At 43.9% G+C, this 17,100-nt stretch overlaps 4 protein-coding genes across 5 annotated transcripts; 3 read left to right on the top strand and 1 right to left on the bottom strand.

Moving 5' to 3' along the window:
- The first annotated feature begins 350 nt into the window (after nt 1-350).
- Nucleotides 351-2,583, top strand: LOC136432754 (uncharacterized). Its single transcript, XM_066424230.1, has 4 exons — nt 351-610; nt 1,175-1,531; nt 1,937-1,975; nt 2,137-2,583. The coding sequence occupies exons 1-4, from the start codon at nt 544-546 to the stop codon at nt 2,286-2,288; spliced, it is 615 nt and encodes a 204-aa protein (XP_066280327.1). The 5' UTR covers nt 351-543; the 3' UTR covers nt 2,289-2,583.
- Nucleotides 2,584-3,200: 617 nt separating this feature from the next.
- Nucleotides 3,201-5,648, top strand: LOC136432751 (uncharacterized). Of its 2 annotated transcripts, XM_066424228.1 has the most exons (5): nt 3,201-3,412; nt 4,090-4,503; nt 4,761-4,877; nt 5,121-5,203; nt 5,341-5,648. In XM_066424228.1, the coding sequence occupies exons 1-5, from the start codon at nt 3,208-3,210 to the stop codon at nt 5,365-5,367; spliced, it is 846 nt and encodes a 281-aa protein (XP_066280325.1). In that variant the 5' UTR covers nt 3,201-3,207; the 3' UTR covers nt 5,368-5,648. The 2 variants fall into 2 exon arrangements, with proteins under 2 accessions (XP_066280325.1, XP_066280324.1); XM_066424227.1 differs by having other exon boundaries at nt 5,121-5,648.
- Nucleotides 5,649-5,752: 104 nt separating this feature from the next.
- LOC136432753 (uncharacterized) lies at nt 5,753-9,037 on the top strand. Its single transcript, XM_066424229.1, has 4 exons — nt 5,753-6,638; nt 7,184-7,549; nt 7,868-7,900; nt 8,028-9,037. The coding sequence occupies exons 1-4, from the start codon at nt 6,557-6,559 to the stop codon at nt 8,153-8,155; spliced, it is 609 nt and encodes a 202-aa protein (XP_066280326.1). The 5' UTR covers nt 5,753-6,556; the 3' UTR covers nt 8,156-9,037.
- On the bottom strand, nt 8,803-16,668 carry LOC136432750 (uncharacterized). Its single transcript, XM_066424226.1, has 13 exons — nt 16,496-16,668; nt 14,564-14,935; nt 13,933-14,214; nt 13,130-13,393; nt 12,717-12,878; nt 12,201-12,488; nt 11,851-11,979; nt 11,586-11,666; nt 11,219-11,406; nt 10,743-10,852; nt 10,265-10,430; nt 9,826-9,962; nt 8,803-9,700 (listed from the first exon to the last, which is right to left on the bottom strand). Exons 1-13 carry the CDS (start codon nt 16,551-16,553, stop codon nt 9,544-9,546), a joined length of 2,394 nt encoding a protein of 797 aa, XP_066280323.1. The 5' UTR covers nt 16,554-16,668; the 3' UTR covers nt 8,803-9,543.
- Between the last annotated feature and the right edge of the window lie 432 nt (nt 16,669-17,100).

The following is a 17,100-nucleotide window of genomic DNA, read 5'->3' as shown; positions in this document are numbered from 1 at the left end:
CCTGTGTTGGAGAGAGGAAACTACCTGTACTGTTCATACAGATGACAGATGTGCAAATATGTTTGTACAGCAGTGACTCATGCCTACAGGCAGATATCGGACCCTTGTGGCTCACACGGCCTGTGAAAGTGAAAGGGGAACTTTCATTTGTGCGGGGGGATTTTGCAAGTCACTAACTGCAACGTTACAAAACCAAAACGGTAGGCCTATTGCTGTCATTAGATGTAAAGCCTTATATGCTTATACAACGGATAGATCAATAGCAACCAATACATACACACTTTTGTTTGTGAAACGAAGACCTAGGTGAACTTGTCGATCTTTGGCTGGTCACGTGACCGAAAGTCTTTTGTTCATTACGTGCGGCTGCCAGGCATGACAGGTCTTTTGTTTAGTGTTCAAGCGTAAACAACAGCGGAAGAGTTCCTCATTTTAACAAGGCGGTGTTTAAGTGCTGCGCCATTACGTCGGTGTGGAGGCAAGTTTGAACGCCAAAAAGTAGACACACACCGCAGAGCCGACGTCGCCCTTAAGGATAGTCGGATGGATTGTGTCGGATGTAACATTGGCCTGATCGTCGCCATTTTGTTTCTGCTCTGTAGTGCGGAAGGTGAGGTTGGCTGTAGCACTAGTATTTGTGTAAAATCATGGTGTCTGATTATTGCAGATTACGGTTGCATGTTATACTAGGTGTGTAACGCGTGGAAATACCCTGATGTCTCTTGTATCATACATTTACAAAGCCAAAAGCTTGAATACTACACCACACTTTACTTTCACTTTCGCATGTTTGGCCTGTGAAAAAAAACCAGACCATCATGCAATCATCATGCAGATTCGCCATGATGACACAGATACAGCGTTTGGCTAATGGGAAAATTCCATGTAATTGCATAAGGAGAATGACCACTGTATTTTCCACAGCAACTGGGACAATTTGTATTGTACATAGCTCAGAACTTGAGTCAGCACAAGCTTGGATATCGATCATCAATGCTATTTGGTAGCTGCTAGGTCTCCAGTTCTATACAACAATATACACACCATAATTCCATGTCAGTTTTCTAGACTGCATCTTTGCTATCACTTGGCAAAGTTTTTAAAACTTGGTTAAGCGTCCGGTACATAAGATAGGGTCTGAAACGAGTGTCCGTTTCTCTATCTCCCGCCTAAGGCACCGTAGTGACAGGTGGCCAGATCCACGTCACAGTGGGACGAGGACAACATGTCCCTCCCGGCGGGTCAGTCATCCTCCCCTGTAACTACTCCGTACCGTCCGACGATATCCGGCCGCTGGTCAGCTGGTGGAAGGACAGAGGGCTGGTACTGACCAGACGGATCGTGTACGAGCACCAGGAGGGCCGGTTCAGTAAGGCGTATGACGAGTGGGCGGGGAGGACGGCCCTCCTCAGACAGGCGTCCCTACAGATGACCAACCTGACCACAAACGACACGGGGAAGTACGAGTGTGAGATCAGGGTCCCTCTCAAGTACGGGGCAGTCCGGGGGTTCATCAACCTGGACGTTAGAGGTTTGTTATCTAAATCAAGGGATGATTGCACTTTGTCTAATAGATTGTGCGAACAAACTAAGTATCTGTGAATCGAAGACAAACTTCTATAAATCCTTCTGAAAGTATTCTGTTCCTCCATCATCCCATCGCTTTCTTCTGATCAATTACAGTAACTGACTTACGGCCTCCGTCGGTCAGTACTTAACAGTAACTTCGCAGTGTCTGTTGTTCTAGTACTAATCAGCTAAATGTTCAGTACTCTTCCAGTAGTCCAATCACGTTAAGAATTGCGACGGACTCCAGTGCGATTTTTTTGCGTATGAAAATAACAACACTTTATTTGTCTTCAATCATTACAGTGTCCCCTATCTTATATACATTGCAACATTCATGGAATTTGTCATCTTTTATTTTCGATTTCAGAGGAAAACAGCTCTTTGGATGAAGTCACTCACTCAACAGGTGTGTGCGAATTACAAATTGTAGTTGCATCACCCGACTTACCTCAGCTACGTTGTGTTGTCGTTATCAATTATATATTTTGTAAGTTTAAAAATATTTACCTAGCTGTGTCTTTTGACGAACGTTCATTGAATTTCCATGTTTGACTCTATTTATTCCAGTATTCATCGTCGGTGTCTCCATTGGAGGAGCAGTACTGCTAGTGTTGATGGTGGCCATCGCTGCGGGGTTGTTCTCGAGGCGGCGTCAATCTAAGAACACCCGAAATTCAACAACATATAGCAAACCTACGTATACAACTGCCAAAGCTTAGATCGGCTTTAAGTCGTAACATAAATAAAGCATGTTCTCTCTCAGTTACATCGTGCTACGGGTTTTTGTACTTCTGTCGCTTGTGTTGTTGCTCTATATAAGTCACTATCAGGTTTGTTGTCTGCTTCACATGTTTCATGGACAATTTGTAGATATACAAACACCATTGTACTGGATTCGAACGCCAACGATGGAGATTTTGTAAACTGATCATGGAATTTGGATTAGCTTTGTTTTGCATGAATAGAATAAACACCAACCATGTTTATTTGAATAAAGAAAGCACAAACAACTGTCATATTGTTCTTGCCTAAACTCTACATTCTACTATAAGCTGTCAACTATCGAGTATCATTCTAAGTGATCTACAGATTTTCAATGGAAATTCAAACAAAATCAAATATTCAGAAAGAGTACTCAAAGAACACACATCTTTGTCCTTAAGTGTGACGAAGACCGTAGTCTCCAGTACTGCTCCGACTAATAGCTCAAACCTGCGAAAACCAAACCACCCAATTATCTATGGAGATCGCAAACAAACGTAAAGATATTCGTTTTGCCTGAATGGCTCTTTTCCTGACGATTTGTAACATAGACGAGCTCGACAAAGAATCACTCAAGCAAAAATAGAATATCATTACCCATGCAGTCTGTGGGATTTTTTCTCTTCAGTTAACATGCACTCGCTTTTTATTTCTTGACCGTTTGTGATCTAGATATGTTGCTTAAACGATGTCAATACAATCGTGAAGCAGAACAGTGAGTATGCATATGTTCAACAAAACTTGAAAAAATGCCCCCCCCCCCTTTCAGTTTCAAGAGGTATGTTGTTTACTGGGATTCAGTCGGGTGAGGCCTCCAAAGCGCCTGACGCTTCAGGCGTAGGGCATGAGTCAATAAGCCGGGTCGCGCGCCTTGCCATGACGTCACTGCACCGTGTGATTCAAACCGGGAAGTTCCGCTTTGAGCCTCCGAGGGACAGTAAGGTCAAGAGCACCTTCGAACGGTCTAACAACTCATCTGTACAAGTGCATATAGTCAGCCTCTTGTTAAGGGAAAACATTTGTGTGGTTACCAACATGACTCTGGCGTGTATGGCAGGCCTGGTGCTGCTCTTTTTGTCAGGTAGGTGCCACACCGCATGCACACCTGTAATCACATGTAGGCGCCGAGAATGTGGGGTCACGTTTTGCACGCATCGCGCCCCCGCGTCGCCTGGCGTGAATAATTCAAATTGTCATATTTTAGCTTGGTGTCACCTACGTTGGTGTTTCTGTACGATAATGAATTCGTATGTTGATGCACGTGAAACGGTAGTCGGTGTATAGTTCGTTACAAACGAGCAAATGATGGCTTACTGAAGTCCCATGACGTATTGCGGGGAAGCCCAGACGAAAACAAAAATCCCCGTGTTTGCGTTACTGACGGCTGAACACGAAGTCTGTATCAATTCAGAATCGGAGTTTTAAATGAATACATCCATTACTATCTGCAACCAAGTATAATTCTTGGGTCTAAACACCATGACGGTAGCTTTCAATTGTATCGTCTAGGTTCTAGTGTCCATGAAGCCGGCAATACATTGCTAAATATAGTACATACACGTATCTGTGCACCCCCCCCCCCCCCACCCGTACTCTCAAGATTTTAGTACAGATATGCTTTGTTATGTTTAAACTCTAAAGAAATATGGCAAAAATGACCGACAAAATGTACAACACTACAGACACCATCAATTGTTGCAATCTGTGTTTTTTTCTATGTGTTTGATTCGTTAACCGTGCGGTTTACTTAAAATGCAGGTTTTCCGGCAAAGGGAAAAGGCACGTTTGCAGACCAGTTTCCACAGATAGAGGCGGTTCGTTCCAACCTGAATACAACGGTTGGGGAAACAGTTGAAATGGAATACATGTATGGAATACCGGTGAACTCATCTGACAGTACTGTGCTCAAAACTATATACATCTTAAAACCCGGGCGACGTGAGTCGGTGTGTGAGGTGGTGCCGAACGGAACGCGCTGTGACGGTCAGTACCAGGCCCGTGCCCGTCTGGAGGACAAACCCTGGGACTACGATGACGGGTCGTCCTACAAGAGAGGCTTGCTGGTCCTAACGTTGGAGAACGTGATGCTGTCTGACGCGGCGGTGTACGAGGGGGAGGTGAGAGTGTTTCTGGGAGGTTACAACCAGTCCAAAGTGTCCGTAACAGTGGAAGGTAAGTATATATTAAAATCATTATTCATAAGAGTCTATTAAGACTATTTCAAGCATTGAATGTATATATATGTGTAGCGGTCCTTAGTTGTTATTCTTCAATATACTTAACGTTACCTACCTTTAAGTTGTAAACGTTCAAAACATTTCTAAACAGACTCTTATTTCTGTCACAATTCATGCATGGTTTATAAATGAAGAAACTGTTGACAAAAACATAACGATAATTTGAAGTTAATTGGCACTTTACTATTACAGACGTTCCCTGGTGCCCGTACCGGCCGTGTCCGGACGGAGAATGGTTACAGTGCCAAACAGACACAAACATGACCTGCTCCTGTACCTGTCGCGTAGAATGCACCCCAGGGTTTGACGGTAAGGGGGTTTACACAACCGAACCGAGCGATACATTAGCGGCAGATGTAAGATCACTATGCAGCGATTAATCTCAATCAACGTGCAATATTGTCTTTGTTTGAAAGACAATAACATAAATATTGATTTATTGATTTGCCTTAGATTATGGCTCATGTTTGATCTGCTGTGTAGTCAAAATGAGTGACAGGATGTCATCAACTTGTTGTGTGACTTTATTGTTTTTTTTTCGTATCATTCTAGTCGGTTCATTTTTTGGAGGGGTTGCCACCGTTGTCGCCCTCCTTCTCCTGTTTCTACTTTACAAGTACGGAGACAAGATTAGGGTAAGTTATGTCTCACCTTGTTTCGTACTAGTATCACTGGATTTGTTTCCTTTGTCGTCTGGTTTCTATTAACATTTCATTTATATCAGCATGCAAATACTGTATTGACTAATGCAATGTGATTTTTCTTTTATCAGTGTCGTTGCAACCGGAACGATCTATAACATAAAAATTCCATTTGATCACGGATTCACCGATGAGCTGATTTGCTACTGCTTGTGTTTAAGAAAACAAAATGTGCTCAATTTTTTCATCCGTAAACTGAGTTAAATGTACCCTAACGTTAACGTCCTGTTTTTTTGTTGTTTTGTTGTTACTTATATGAGGGCATTTGTGTTTATTCTTTCAAAACTGCGAATATTTCTACAACATAAGATTTGTCTAAAGTAGTATTGTAGTTCACACTGGAGAGATATGACATGAAAATAAAAAGTCCAGTAAAGCATTATGTTTAGTCATCATTCCGTGCGAAGCTTTGAACGTGGTTGGTTGCATTGTAAAAAAAATGAAGAAATATGTTGAAGTAAAACTAAATAGAAATCCCCAACTTTACAACGTACATGTAGGACGTTAATTTTTTTGTAATTGACGGAGAAACATCTCGTTGAATTGTCTTGCTGAACGACACATTGACGCCTTTTGTACTATTCAAAAGCGTGAAAAAGAAAAGCACAGTTCACCTGTACCGTCTCAATAGTTTGCTGTAACGTAACACTTTGTGCCTATTGATTATGTTGTCGATTACGTCATACCGAAACTAGGTGTCACTTGGGTCAAAGGAAAAGCAGTCTAATTTGTAGTCTCTGAGAAGAAAAACTGACACTAAAAGTACCCCATGGCAGCGACTCATTTGTCAAGGGGTAAATCTGCCAATCATATTTTTCTGAGTTGACTAATTATTGGCATTAAGTCCCAAGTTTGTATCCACCTGTTACCCCCACTGTGTATACTATACTTAAGGGGACGGGCCACGAATGATCTGAGAGGATGGGCAACTATAGGTGAAGAGAACCACTGTGGAAAAGTACACATTGACGTTTCGGAGAAGAGTACACGAACATGGTCGTAAAGTTTGATTTGCTGATAAGAAGTTCCAGATGACTATTCTTTTAAAAGACCAATAGTTTCCTCTTTTGTATAGTCGTGCATTTCAGGTTTCTAGTCAACAATTACGTGTATTCATGGTTAGTCCCCAAGGTTACATATTTTAGCAAATACGTTTAAAATTCTAGCTCTCTTTAGCGACCAACTTAAGTAGGTTAAGATTAACGTTTCTAACTCCGGCGATCAGCAAAGGCCATCGAAGCAAATACACGAATCGTGATCTGCAGACGGCTGTGAGACTGCGACAAAATGGCGTGTAGTGGCGTAAACAAAGTCGGCGCCATTTTGTTCTTCTTACTATGTTCAAACGCCACGCCCTTGGTCGTCGCAGGTAAGCTTTCTCTTTTAAATGTTTCTACAATGGCAATGTCAATCATATTCTTATAACTTCAAGATGTTCATTGTATTACTAAAGCGCTTCTGCACTGATTGTCTAATGTGTTGATAACGACGGAAGCACTCAACCGTTCATACAAGCCACGTCACCTTTTAGAAATCCAATGTCAACATTGGCTCAGTGTACGTGGTATTTCAATATTTAGATTAATCCAGAGTTATCACTGTCACCTGTCATTTGTAGCAAGTGTGTGGACAACAATAGGCTACTATTAGATGGGTACTTTTATAAAATGTACACTGTTATTCTGAAAATGTGTCCAAATTGAATTGCAATCTTACTTTCACTTTCGTACATCCCTGGGGCGGGTGTTTATTCTATACCGCAGCACTCTAGTTATCTAAACGTTATGCCCCGAGCTCATACTTTTCACACGTCATTGAAAGCTCTAATCTCTTATGCAGTTCAATAAGTAGTACAATAGTAGATAAAGTTTTGGGAGATCTACACTTTTGACATATTTCTTATTTCTCTTAAAGCCAGCGTAGCAATAGGTGGCCAGATCCAGGTCACAGTGGGACTGGGACAACATGTCCCTCCCGGCGGGTCAGTCATCCTCCCCTGTAACTACTCCGTACCGTCCGACGACGTCCGGCCGCTGGTCAGCTGGTGGAAGGACAGAGGGCTGGTCCTGACCAGACGGATCGTGTACGAGCACCAGGAGGGCCGGTTCAGTAAGGCGTATGACGAGTGGGAGGGGAGGACGGCCCTCCTCAGACAGGCGTCCCTACAGATGACCAACCTGACCACAAACGACACGGGGAAGTACGAGTGTGAGATCAGGGTCCCTCTCAAGTACGGGGCAGCCCGCGGGTTCATCAACTTGGACGTCGATGTTTCTGGAGGTGTGTTTTATCTAGTAGATCTCCAACAAACATCCTTATCATTCTTTCCTCATCTCACCTTGCTCTATCAACATTTCCATTAAAACCCTATAGCCTTTCGAGCATTGATGACCCAGAGAGGTGACACAGGTCGTTAGAATAGAGAAATTAGATTACTAGATTAATTTTTTTTTTCCAATCTTGTTTCCTTTTCCCAGTTTTGTTTCCTTTTCTATCAAGTAGTTGTCATAATATAAAGGAAGTACATGTATATTGGCATTTGTTAGTCAGAAGTGTTCTATATCTAGTCATTACCCTGTTGTTTTTCCCTTTTTTCAGGTAAAAATAACCCTTCGTACAAACTCAGAACAGGTGTGTATTTTCTTTACAATTTTGTCAACATGTTTCCATTGATTGTTGTTTAAACAACAGGTGATAAGGATGGAAGTTTTGACATTGTTTGTAAGTAGTTACTCATTTTTTCCCCTTTTTGTTACAGGACTCGTTGTTGGAGTGGCTCTTGGAGTGGGGCTCATATCAGTCATAGCCGCGACGATACTGGTTCTCACACTGCGCAAGAGGAAAATCACGACTTCGGCACAATATAACAGACAAATTAACACATAGATTGACAGACCAACATTTGTTCAACATTTTACCCACCCCCACCTCCTCCCTCCACGATCCCTCTTGGTAGGAAGGCGTCTAAGGCCCCATAGCTACCGTACCTGTGTAGCGAGAGTTTAAATGATACGCGCTGACGTCACTACCTAAGTCTTTCATTTTCGCTGGTGTGTAATCGGTTTTGCGTTACTATGTGTCGTTCTTGCTCAACTATTTGACTGTAAATACACGTCTGACAAATAGTGTGCTATTCATGATGCTGTGATAGTATCAAAATGGAACAGCGAAGCTCTTATTATGAGAATGAATCAAACGTTGATGTGGAAAGGTGCGCTCTTTCTGTGTAAATAACGTAACCACAAACTATGAGAATTCTGTTTGGTGCGAACTATTTTTTCCCCGTGTTTTAGTTTCAAAAATAGCTTCACACAGTGTTTTGCAATTGCGAGACGCAAAATCAAGGGGATTGATGGTATTTGGTCCATGTTTATTTTAAAGTAATTTAAGTTCCTTGAAAATAGGGCTTTTATAAGAAAAAAATGCTATGTGTGTTAGAACAGTCATGGGCACTCTTAATCCCTCGGCTGACGTTCCATATCGATCCGCACTCCTTGAATCCATTCAGAAAGCATATGAAGAATACAATGTGGTCCATCTGATAACCTGGTTATTATATTTGCTCAAAAGTAAAGTACAGCTACACTGCTTACTACACATTTACCGGATAAAGGTGTTTACAAAAATGTACAAGCTATTGTAGCAATTTCCTATACGTATGCATTATCGCTGATTGTCATGGTCCTTTCTTTTTTCGAATTGTCAGCTTGTGTGCGTGAACTGCATTATTACAGCGACAATAAAAGCATTACCAAACTCAGAAGAACACTAGTGGCTACATTTTCCTAGATGTTGAAATACTCTCTATTACAAGCTTAAGCTTCTTTGGTAACGGGATGTACTAAAGTTATGAACATAATGTATTTTGATCCGAATCTATACATGTCAAAACGACCTAGACTTAAACACTAAGATTGACATAACACCGCTGTAGTGAGTTGTTTGGGTGTAATGTAGACGCCTGTAGCACGTCGCCAGAACGTAAGCGTTTAAGGTCGGGTTCGCGTATTTAAGGTTAATATCTCGTATATGGGCTCATGCAAGGAGGTATAACCTTCTTGTGTCCAAAGACATATCTTATGCAACGGCTGTTACTCCGATGCAACGTTGACCAAAGAGAACAAAAGAGATTTGGCAGATATACATGTACATGTAATAGGTTTGAATAGCAGGCTAATCACCGTACACGCATTACGTTCTGACGACGTGCTGACGCCTGCAGAGTTCGCTCTAGTTGCAGTATAACGTTACACACTTGATGGAACTGCGTGCCACTAGACTATATCGTTAAAGTTAACGTAACACCGCTGTAGCGAGGCGTACTGGTGCCCGGTGGAGGCCAGCAGGGTCCGCTCCAGCTCCGCCGTTATCTCCGGGAAGGCCGGTCGGTCGTCAGGGTCAGCCGCCCAGCAGTGTAACATCAAGCCGTGCCTGGAGAAACAATGGTGTGGGAAATACCAGGGATTTATGCCCAATAGGATAAAAAATGTATTGATGCGCCCGTAGAGGTTCAAAGATCTCTCTTTTACACTTAACTCAATAAACAGTGTTCTTACAGCCTCTCCGTGCAGTACTCGGGACAGTCCAGGCGGTGCCCTGAGCAGACGAAGCCGGCCACCTCAGTGTTGTTGAGCTGCTGGTACGGCTGCAGACCCCGGGTCATCACCTCCCACATCAGTACGCCGAACGACCACTGAACAGAACACAAACTGAAAGTTACACATGTAACAAAAAAGTGTATACCAACAGATGAAAATAGCCAATGGACCATTTCCACGGTTACAAGTCTCCAAAGTAATATTTCCTGGAGAAAAAAAATGAATGTGTCATTCTGGCCATCTTTGCTCGTAATAATGGCGTTGTCTTGTAGACGCCTCATGAGCAATGGTGGCCGAGTCGCATGGCACTCCCAACCATAAAAAGAATCTGACGCTTCGTCTCATCCCGAGGACAGCTACTTTACCTTCACTATACTGTAACGTTACATGTACTTACCACGTCTGTCTTGGTGGTGTAGGTCCGTCGGCGGAAGCTCTCCGGTGCCATCCACCTAATGGGCAGCTCCCGGTCGTCCTGGTCCCCCAGGCGGTAGTACTGCTTCGTGTGAAGGTGACGGGACAGGCCGAAGTCTCCGACCTTCACATCGAGATTAACGCTAATCCTGTGGCACATAGAAATTATGTAAAATAAGCAAAATGTCGTGCATTTTACGATCATTACTCGTCGGAGGTCAATTCGTCGTAATAAGCCCGTCACATTCGTCGTACGATTAGTTTAGGACAAATCGAGTACATTCTCAGAACAGTAATAGACCTCGCACATGCACACTCCAGCTGTCTTCTAATGGAAAAGGTTGTCGGAGATTCCGTCCATTCATATCTTTGCTAAAAACTCTGCGACTAAAAGAAGTAGTATGACGATTGTGACCAGGCATCAACAAGACCATAACCCATAACGTTTAATCGGCACTTACATGCAATTGCGAGCGGCCAGGTCTCGGTGTACAAACTTCAGCTTAGACAGGTACTCCATCCCTCTCGCAACGTCCAGACAGAACGTGGTGGCCTGTTTCATAGACACGTCCTGTTGTATGGAAGGAAAATATGTTACAGAAAATACCCTGCAATTCTGCTACGAGTGCTCAATTGGGCAAGTCCTATCAGTGTGCACGTGGTGGTACGATCTTCATTTGGAGGACTGGGGGTCGTTTGAAATGGTAAGAGCTTTGAAGGATACGAGTGTCTTGTGTGACATCTCTTCAGACGTAAGTCTAAATAAGACGTGTATACCAAACGTTTACACTGGTGGCAGCGGTGGGATGGAGGTCAAACTAAAAACGTTGGACTAGATAACGACACGAATGTGGGTCTGAGGGTTGCTATACAGCTTTCTATCGCTGTGGTACCTCAATCCTGAAAGAGCTCCAACTGCAACGTTCTAGTCCCTTACATTTTCGTCGTTCCTTAGATACGACAGCAGGCTGCCGTGTTGCATGAAGGGGAGGACGACCACAGGGTAGCCGTCCTGGGGAACACACACGCCGATCAGCCCCAGCACGTTCTTATGGTCGAACCCCTTCATCGTGATGCCCTCCTGTAGGAAACACGCCACTTCTGGAGCTCTGGCGTGGGAGGTTGCTGCGTAAAAGAGATGGTTGTATTTTTGAAATACCGTTGGGAAAATATGACGTAGCCCATCAACTACCATAAGTTTAACACAATGTGAACGTTTAACATGTTCAACGTTGTCTAGTTGTAAGTGAAATATGTAATATATGGACGTGCTGTATTTAGACGTTTTAGCCACATATTGTCACCTTGTAGTGTCTTGACAGCGACTGTTGACATCCTCCCGTCTTCCGACCTCAGGCCTGCTTTACGGACGAGACCAAAGTTCCCTGTAAGGCAAGACAACAAATTCGGTGATCTAACGAATTTCATCCTTTCTAAACCTCTTAATTCTAAAAGGTTTCCCCAAATGTTCCAAATCATGATACGTTGCACATCATATAACTTTAGAAAGGCACATAGTTTCTACGTGCACAAAGGAAAACACCATGGACCACAAACAAAGAATCTTACCCTCGTCCAGCACTCTGCCGAGCTCTAGACGCTCTGGGTCCATCAGCACACCTTGTAGCTGTTGGACGAGCGGATGGTCTTCTGTCAGCCACGGACACGTCCTGGACGACACTGCGAAACCTAGCGGAACTAAACAAAATTGCCATGTATCAAATACATTATAGATCATTCATGTTTTGTTTTCGTTGGCGTCCATGGGTGTCGCCATGTTAGAATTTTATCCAACATGAAAAAACCGTTAAGAGCCTCTTGTGTTATATTGTTCAACCACAACCTCCGTTACAAACAAACACCGTTACACACAAACGCTATCGAAAACACAGCCCTTTCGGCGAAGGTAAACTTCTTACCAAGCTCTTGGTCCTGCTCATAAACGCCGGAGTCAGACCTCATCATCGGATGTTCTTCTTGCGTACCTTGGTCTGGCGTTAGCTGTAGATTAGGGCCGGCACGGTTCACGATCCGTGTCTCCTTATCACGCGGCACGGGTCTGGGCACCTTCCGCTTGCACCTGTCTCTGAGCCCGACCATCAGGACCAGACACAGAGCCACTCCGCCGACAGACGCTAGCGTGATGGTCGCGATCTTCAGCGGCTTCAGACTGGCGTCTGGGTCACGGTCGGCAACTACGGTGTCATCTTGGGAATAAGAATCATTGTCACGTTGTTTTAATTTCAATTCACGCTATGTTGCGAATAAAAGATGTTACAAAGTTGAGATTAGGAATATCGATACATTTGGTCGAAACAAGCAGTATTTTTTTTAACTGTGTAACCGTTATGTTCAGATCAAAGACCTTCATTGTCAAAAAATGCTTGAGATAACGTTCCAAACTACCAATACTGATGATCAGTGTCAAAGCGTACCCATGCTTGGCTCTTCCCGGTTAACCGTTGTCCAAGCCCCTGGGGACACTCTCTCGCCCGTGCGTGTGGTTCTGACGTGAGTTGGGGTCCTGATGACGATATCGCCGTTTCTGGCAGTGGATGTCGGTGACGTAGTCGGCGGCGGCGGCGTAGCAAATGGACCTATGGCATTATTATAAAACACGCTATGATTTCGAACTATATGGCTCTAATGCACACTGTCACTGCAGTACATGCATTCTGATACATGAAGGCCAGATGACATTAAAGAGGATATTGTATCAGACCTTTGGAGCCGTCTATTGATTGATAGCATAGCATTGAAAACATAGCATACGTTGTCAAATGTATCCTTATATGTTAAAGAATAGATACGTATGTTAATCCACTGAGTCATCAAATGATCGACTAACCGTGGATGACGAGTTGTTTTGATGCCAAGATGACTCCGTCCTTTGTGCTGCACATGTACCGTCCGCCGTGCTCTGCCCGGGCCTGCGGGATGTAGTACGTACCGTGCTCGTTCACTTCACCGTCGGCTGGGAGAGGCCTGCCCACCCGGCCCCACCGCACACCGCCCGCCAGCGGAGGGTTGCTGTCCACCTGGCAGTCTAGATATACAGCCTGACCGACCGTCACCCAAGAAGGAGCAATCGTTATAGTTCCTTCTGGTGGATCTGAAACAAAATCAAACTTACTTGGTACAGACAGCTCAGTGTTTTGTTTATATGAAACACAGAAACACACACACAAACAAACAAACAAACAAACAGACACATAGACACACACAAATACACACACACGCACACACACAGACACCACACACGCATACATGCACACACACGCACACACGCACACACGCACATACGCACACACGGGACGAGATCACTTTTGTATGAAACACATACAGAAACACACACACACACAAACAGACACACACACACACACACACACACACGCACACACACACATACACACACACACACACGCACGCACAAACAAACAAACACACACATACACACACACACACACACACACACACACACACACACACACACACACACACACACAGGACGAGATCACGTGCCAAAATCGAGTGGGTTGATATTCCTGTAGACGGCCGCAATACCTGTCGAAAATTCAGTGACTTTTGCTAAATATAAAAAGACTGTCATCTGTTAATGTAACGTTACGGCGTAATGGCAAACTAACTTACAGGTAACATTCAAGACAACGGAGTGAGCAAGAGGTGGTCTGCCATCCTGTGCCGCCGTACACGTCACCCGGGCCTGGTTGTCCTCTTTGGACAGTCGCAGGTTGAGCGTGGATGACACCTGTGAGTCGGTAGTAGACACAGGTGTTTTCCCTACGGGTTGTCCGGCTTTTGCCCAGGTGATTCCAGGTGCAGGGTGTCCACCTGTAGACGTGCAGGTGAGGGTGAGGGTGGAGCCGGCAGGTGACGGCGTGTTGCCATGGATACGCGGTGGGTTGGCGGGAACTGAAAAACAGAACATATCCATAATCCACGATTCGTGACGCTAAAAAACACGGCATACGTAATACTATACCATGTCAACTCTTGGCACTGAGAAAAGGAACTAGATATACATTATCACAATACATTGAAATGACAGACAACAACCAACCAAGCGGAAAAGGAAACGAAAAGAATAGTGGGGTTGATATACAAGTCGTGGTCCGGGCTATTGATATACGATATTGGACGTCCAGAACAATTCAATAGAGATGCAATATCAAGTACCCTAAGTTGCGCTGACCAGTGCACATCTGTAAGGTTTCACCCGTTTAAAATGGTTTAAACAGGATATGGCAGTCACTGAACGTACCGATAACGTTAAGGGTGACGTAGCCACGGCCAGCTCCGTGCTGGAAGTTCCTAATCTCACATTCGTACGTCCCGGCGTCCTCCGTACGGACTCTCTCTATCCGTAACGACGCCTGACCGGCCATAGACGTGCGCCCATCCCACTGGTCGTACCCCCGGCCGCCTGGGTCCCCAGGACGCCGGGCCTCGTACACGATCTGTCGTGTGTCGGACGGCACGGTGGGTTCCCGCCACCAGGTGATGGTGACCCCGCTGGAGTCGGGGTGACTCGCGGTGTAGGTACAGGAGAGAGTTACCGTCCCTCCCGGCACGGCGGGCACAAGGGAGGGCGTCGTCTCCACATGGACCCACGCCGCCGTTGAGCATGAACCTTCTGTGATTTATATGGCAATATGATAATGAGAAAAGATATGCCCATTGGTCCTACGTTTGTAGCAACATTGTAGTAGGTATCACTTTCGTTATCAGTTTTGTTGGAATTTAGTTGCTTTATCCCATACATCTAGCTATCTGTTTACCTTCGCCAAGAAGGTTATGTTTTGTTATAAAACGTTTATTACAAATTCCTGCCCGTAGGCAAGTTACGAGTTGACAACAATTAATGACGATGCACAAACATAAAGTGAAACATACATGAATACATGTGATACAAGCGACGAAGATCAAACTACGTTGCTAGTCTACAATAAGTTTCTATACCTACGATACTAAAGCGGGGTTTGACTTCACCAACTAATCTGGTCACGATTTTGAAAGAGAAAGTAGAAGTACTGTAAAAGCATTATCAAATACCTACCGCTGTTGTATAGACAAATATGTTTTTCTGTTGTATCGGTTTGTATATATTCTTCACCTAATTGCAAAATTACAATTGCTCGGGTAACATTGTTTACGTAGTAGAACTACTATCACAAAGCTGTGATTCCAACGAAACAGATAACAGTGACTCACAAAGCGCGTACAAGACCAAAACAGGCTTTGCAAGTTTTGCTGTTTGGGGCGGTACGGGGGAGTAATTTTTGTGAAAAATTCTCGGAAAGGGCAACTTCTATCATCATTTAGCTAGGGGAAAGTTTCAATCCCAGTCTGTTCAAAATCTTCCAAGAATGACGACAGTGTGTAAAAATGGAAAATGATATACATGTAGATGCATGTGTGACGAGTATAGAGGTCCAACCGAAAATTCATGGTGAGTCAATTTTTGTGTTGGATTAAAGCGTCAAATCTTCCCAATATGTACTCTACCAACACAGATGAGCTTTCATGCGAGTATAGAGCTGTATGCCCTATAAGTATATAATCTTGAAACTTGAACCAATACACGTGCCCATTCATGTATGTCACCAAAATCGACCTTGTCCTTCGTCTTCACAAGACCTACCCACATACCAAATACCATTACAATCCATCAAGACCTTCTGGCCAAAGTACATGGAAACACACACACAAACAGGCACAACAAAAACAATACCTCCGGTGAAAACGGAGGCAACAGACAACATCACGGACCTCCGTAACGTTAATATTATGTGTGTTGCTCTTCCACAGAACTGTTGTTGTAGCATATCATAACACGACGCCCTACATAAATATTCAATGTTACCCTTGATAACGTTACCACACAGTAGCACTGCCATGTTGATACTATAAGTGACTGTTTAGCGGTGTAGAAACTACTGTACTTCACGATACGTTAGCGTTGTCTTCACACTACAAGGCCGTGTCTACCCTCTAGCAGCGGGCCAAATCACCGTGAAATAACCACAAAATGTGGTGTGCAAGGTTACCCACCGCCCTCGATCAAGTAAACAAAGAAACCACAGAACAGCAGGAAGTTTTCAATAAGGTTCCGCAGCAGGTACAGGTAACGTTACTCGGTACACATGTAGCGCGACACTCGGCTCACTTTTCAAAACACTGCGTTTGCACTTACCTGTTACGAAGATTAGCATGACGACAACAACACACGGAAGTTGGACCTCCCCAGGCATGGTCAGGCCGGTAGAAATGCGCGAACTCTACATCAGACTGACAGAACTCTACATCCGGGTCTTGTTTTCAAACAACTACATGTACCGACTTCCTTATAAACAGCTTTCGCTTTCTGTTAATCACGTGACTACGCTGTACACAGGGTCACAAAGTTTCAGTGCTGCTTGGGCCGTTTACCAAAACTTCTCTGTTTCTAAATTTAAATCTAAATTGTGTGTGTTCACGATATTGGGCAGGCTGATTGCTCACACAACCTGAAAGGCCACTAGCAATGTGCACAAGGTCTGCTTTGTTATGGTGCAGACGTTACCAATGGTATGTGCGGGTATTTGAAAGGTAAACAATACCTGAAAGAGTTTTGAATACTTTCGCATCTGCTCAATAGTTTTATATTAAAGTAGAGTTCCAAAACCTCATACCTTCGGTAAATGATATCAACCCTAACGACTGATTCAAGTATTATATTCCCACCTTTTACCAATATCTTGATATAGCATTTTCTCATCAATTGTTCAAATTAATTGTATAAAGTAATTGTATATATGT

Source organism: Branchiostoma lanceolatum, chromosome 4, assembly GCF_035083965.1.
Source record: "Branchiostoma lanceolatum isolate klBraLanc5 chromosome 4, klBraLanc5.hap2, whole genome shotgun sequence".
Classification (NCBI taxonomy): domain Eukaryota; kingdom Metazoa; phylum Chordata; class Leptocardii; order Amphioxiformes; family Branchiostomatidae; genus Branchiostoma; species Branchiostoma lanceolatum.
This window is presented reverse-complemented; position numbering and strand designations above follow the sequence as displayed.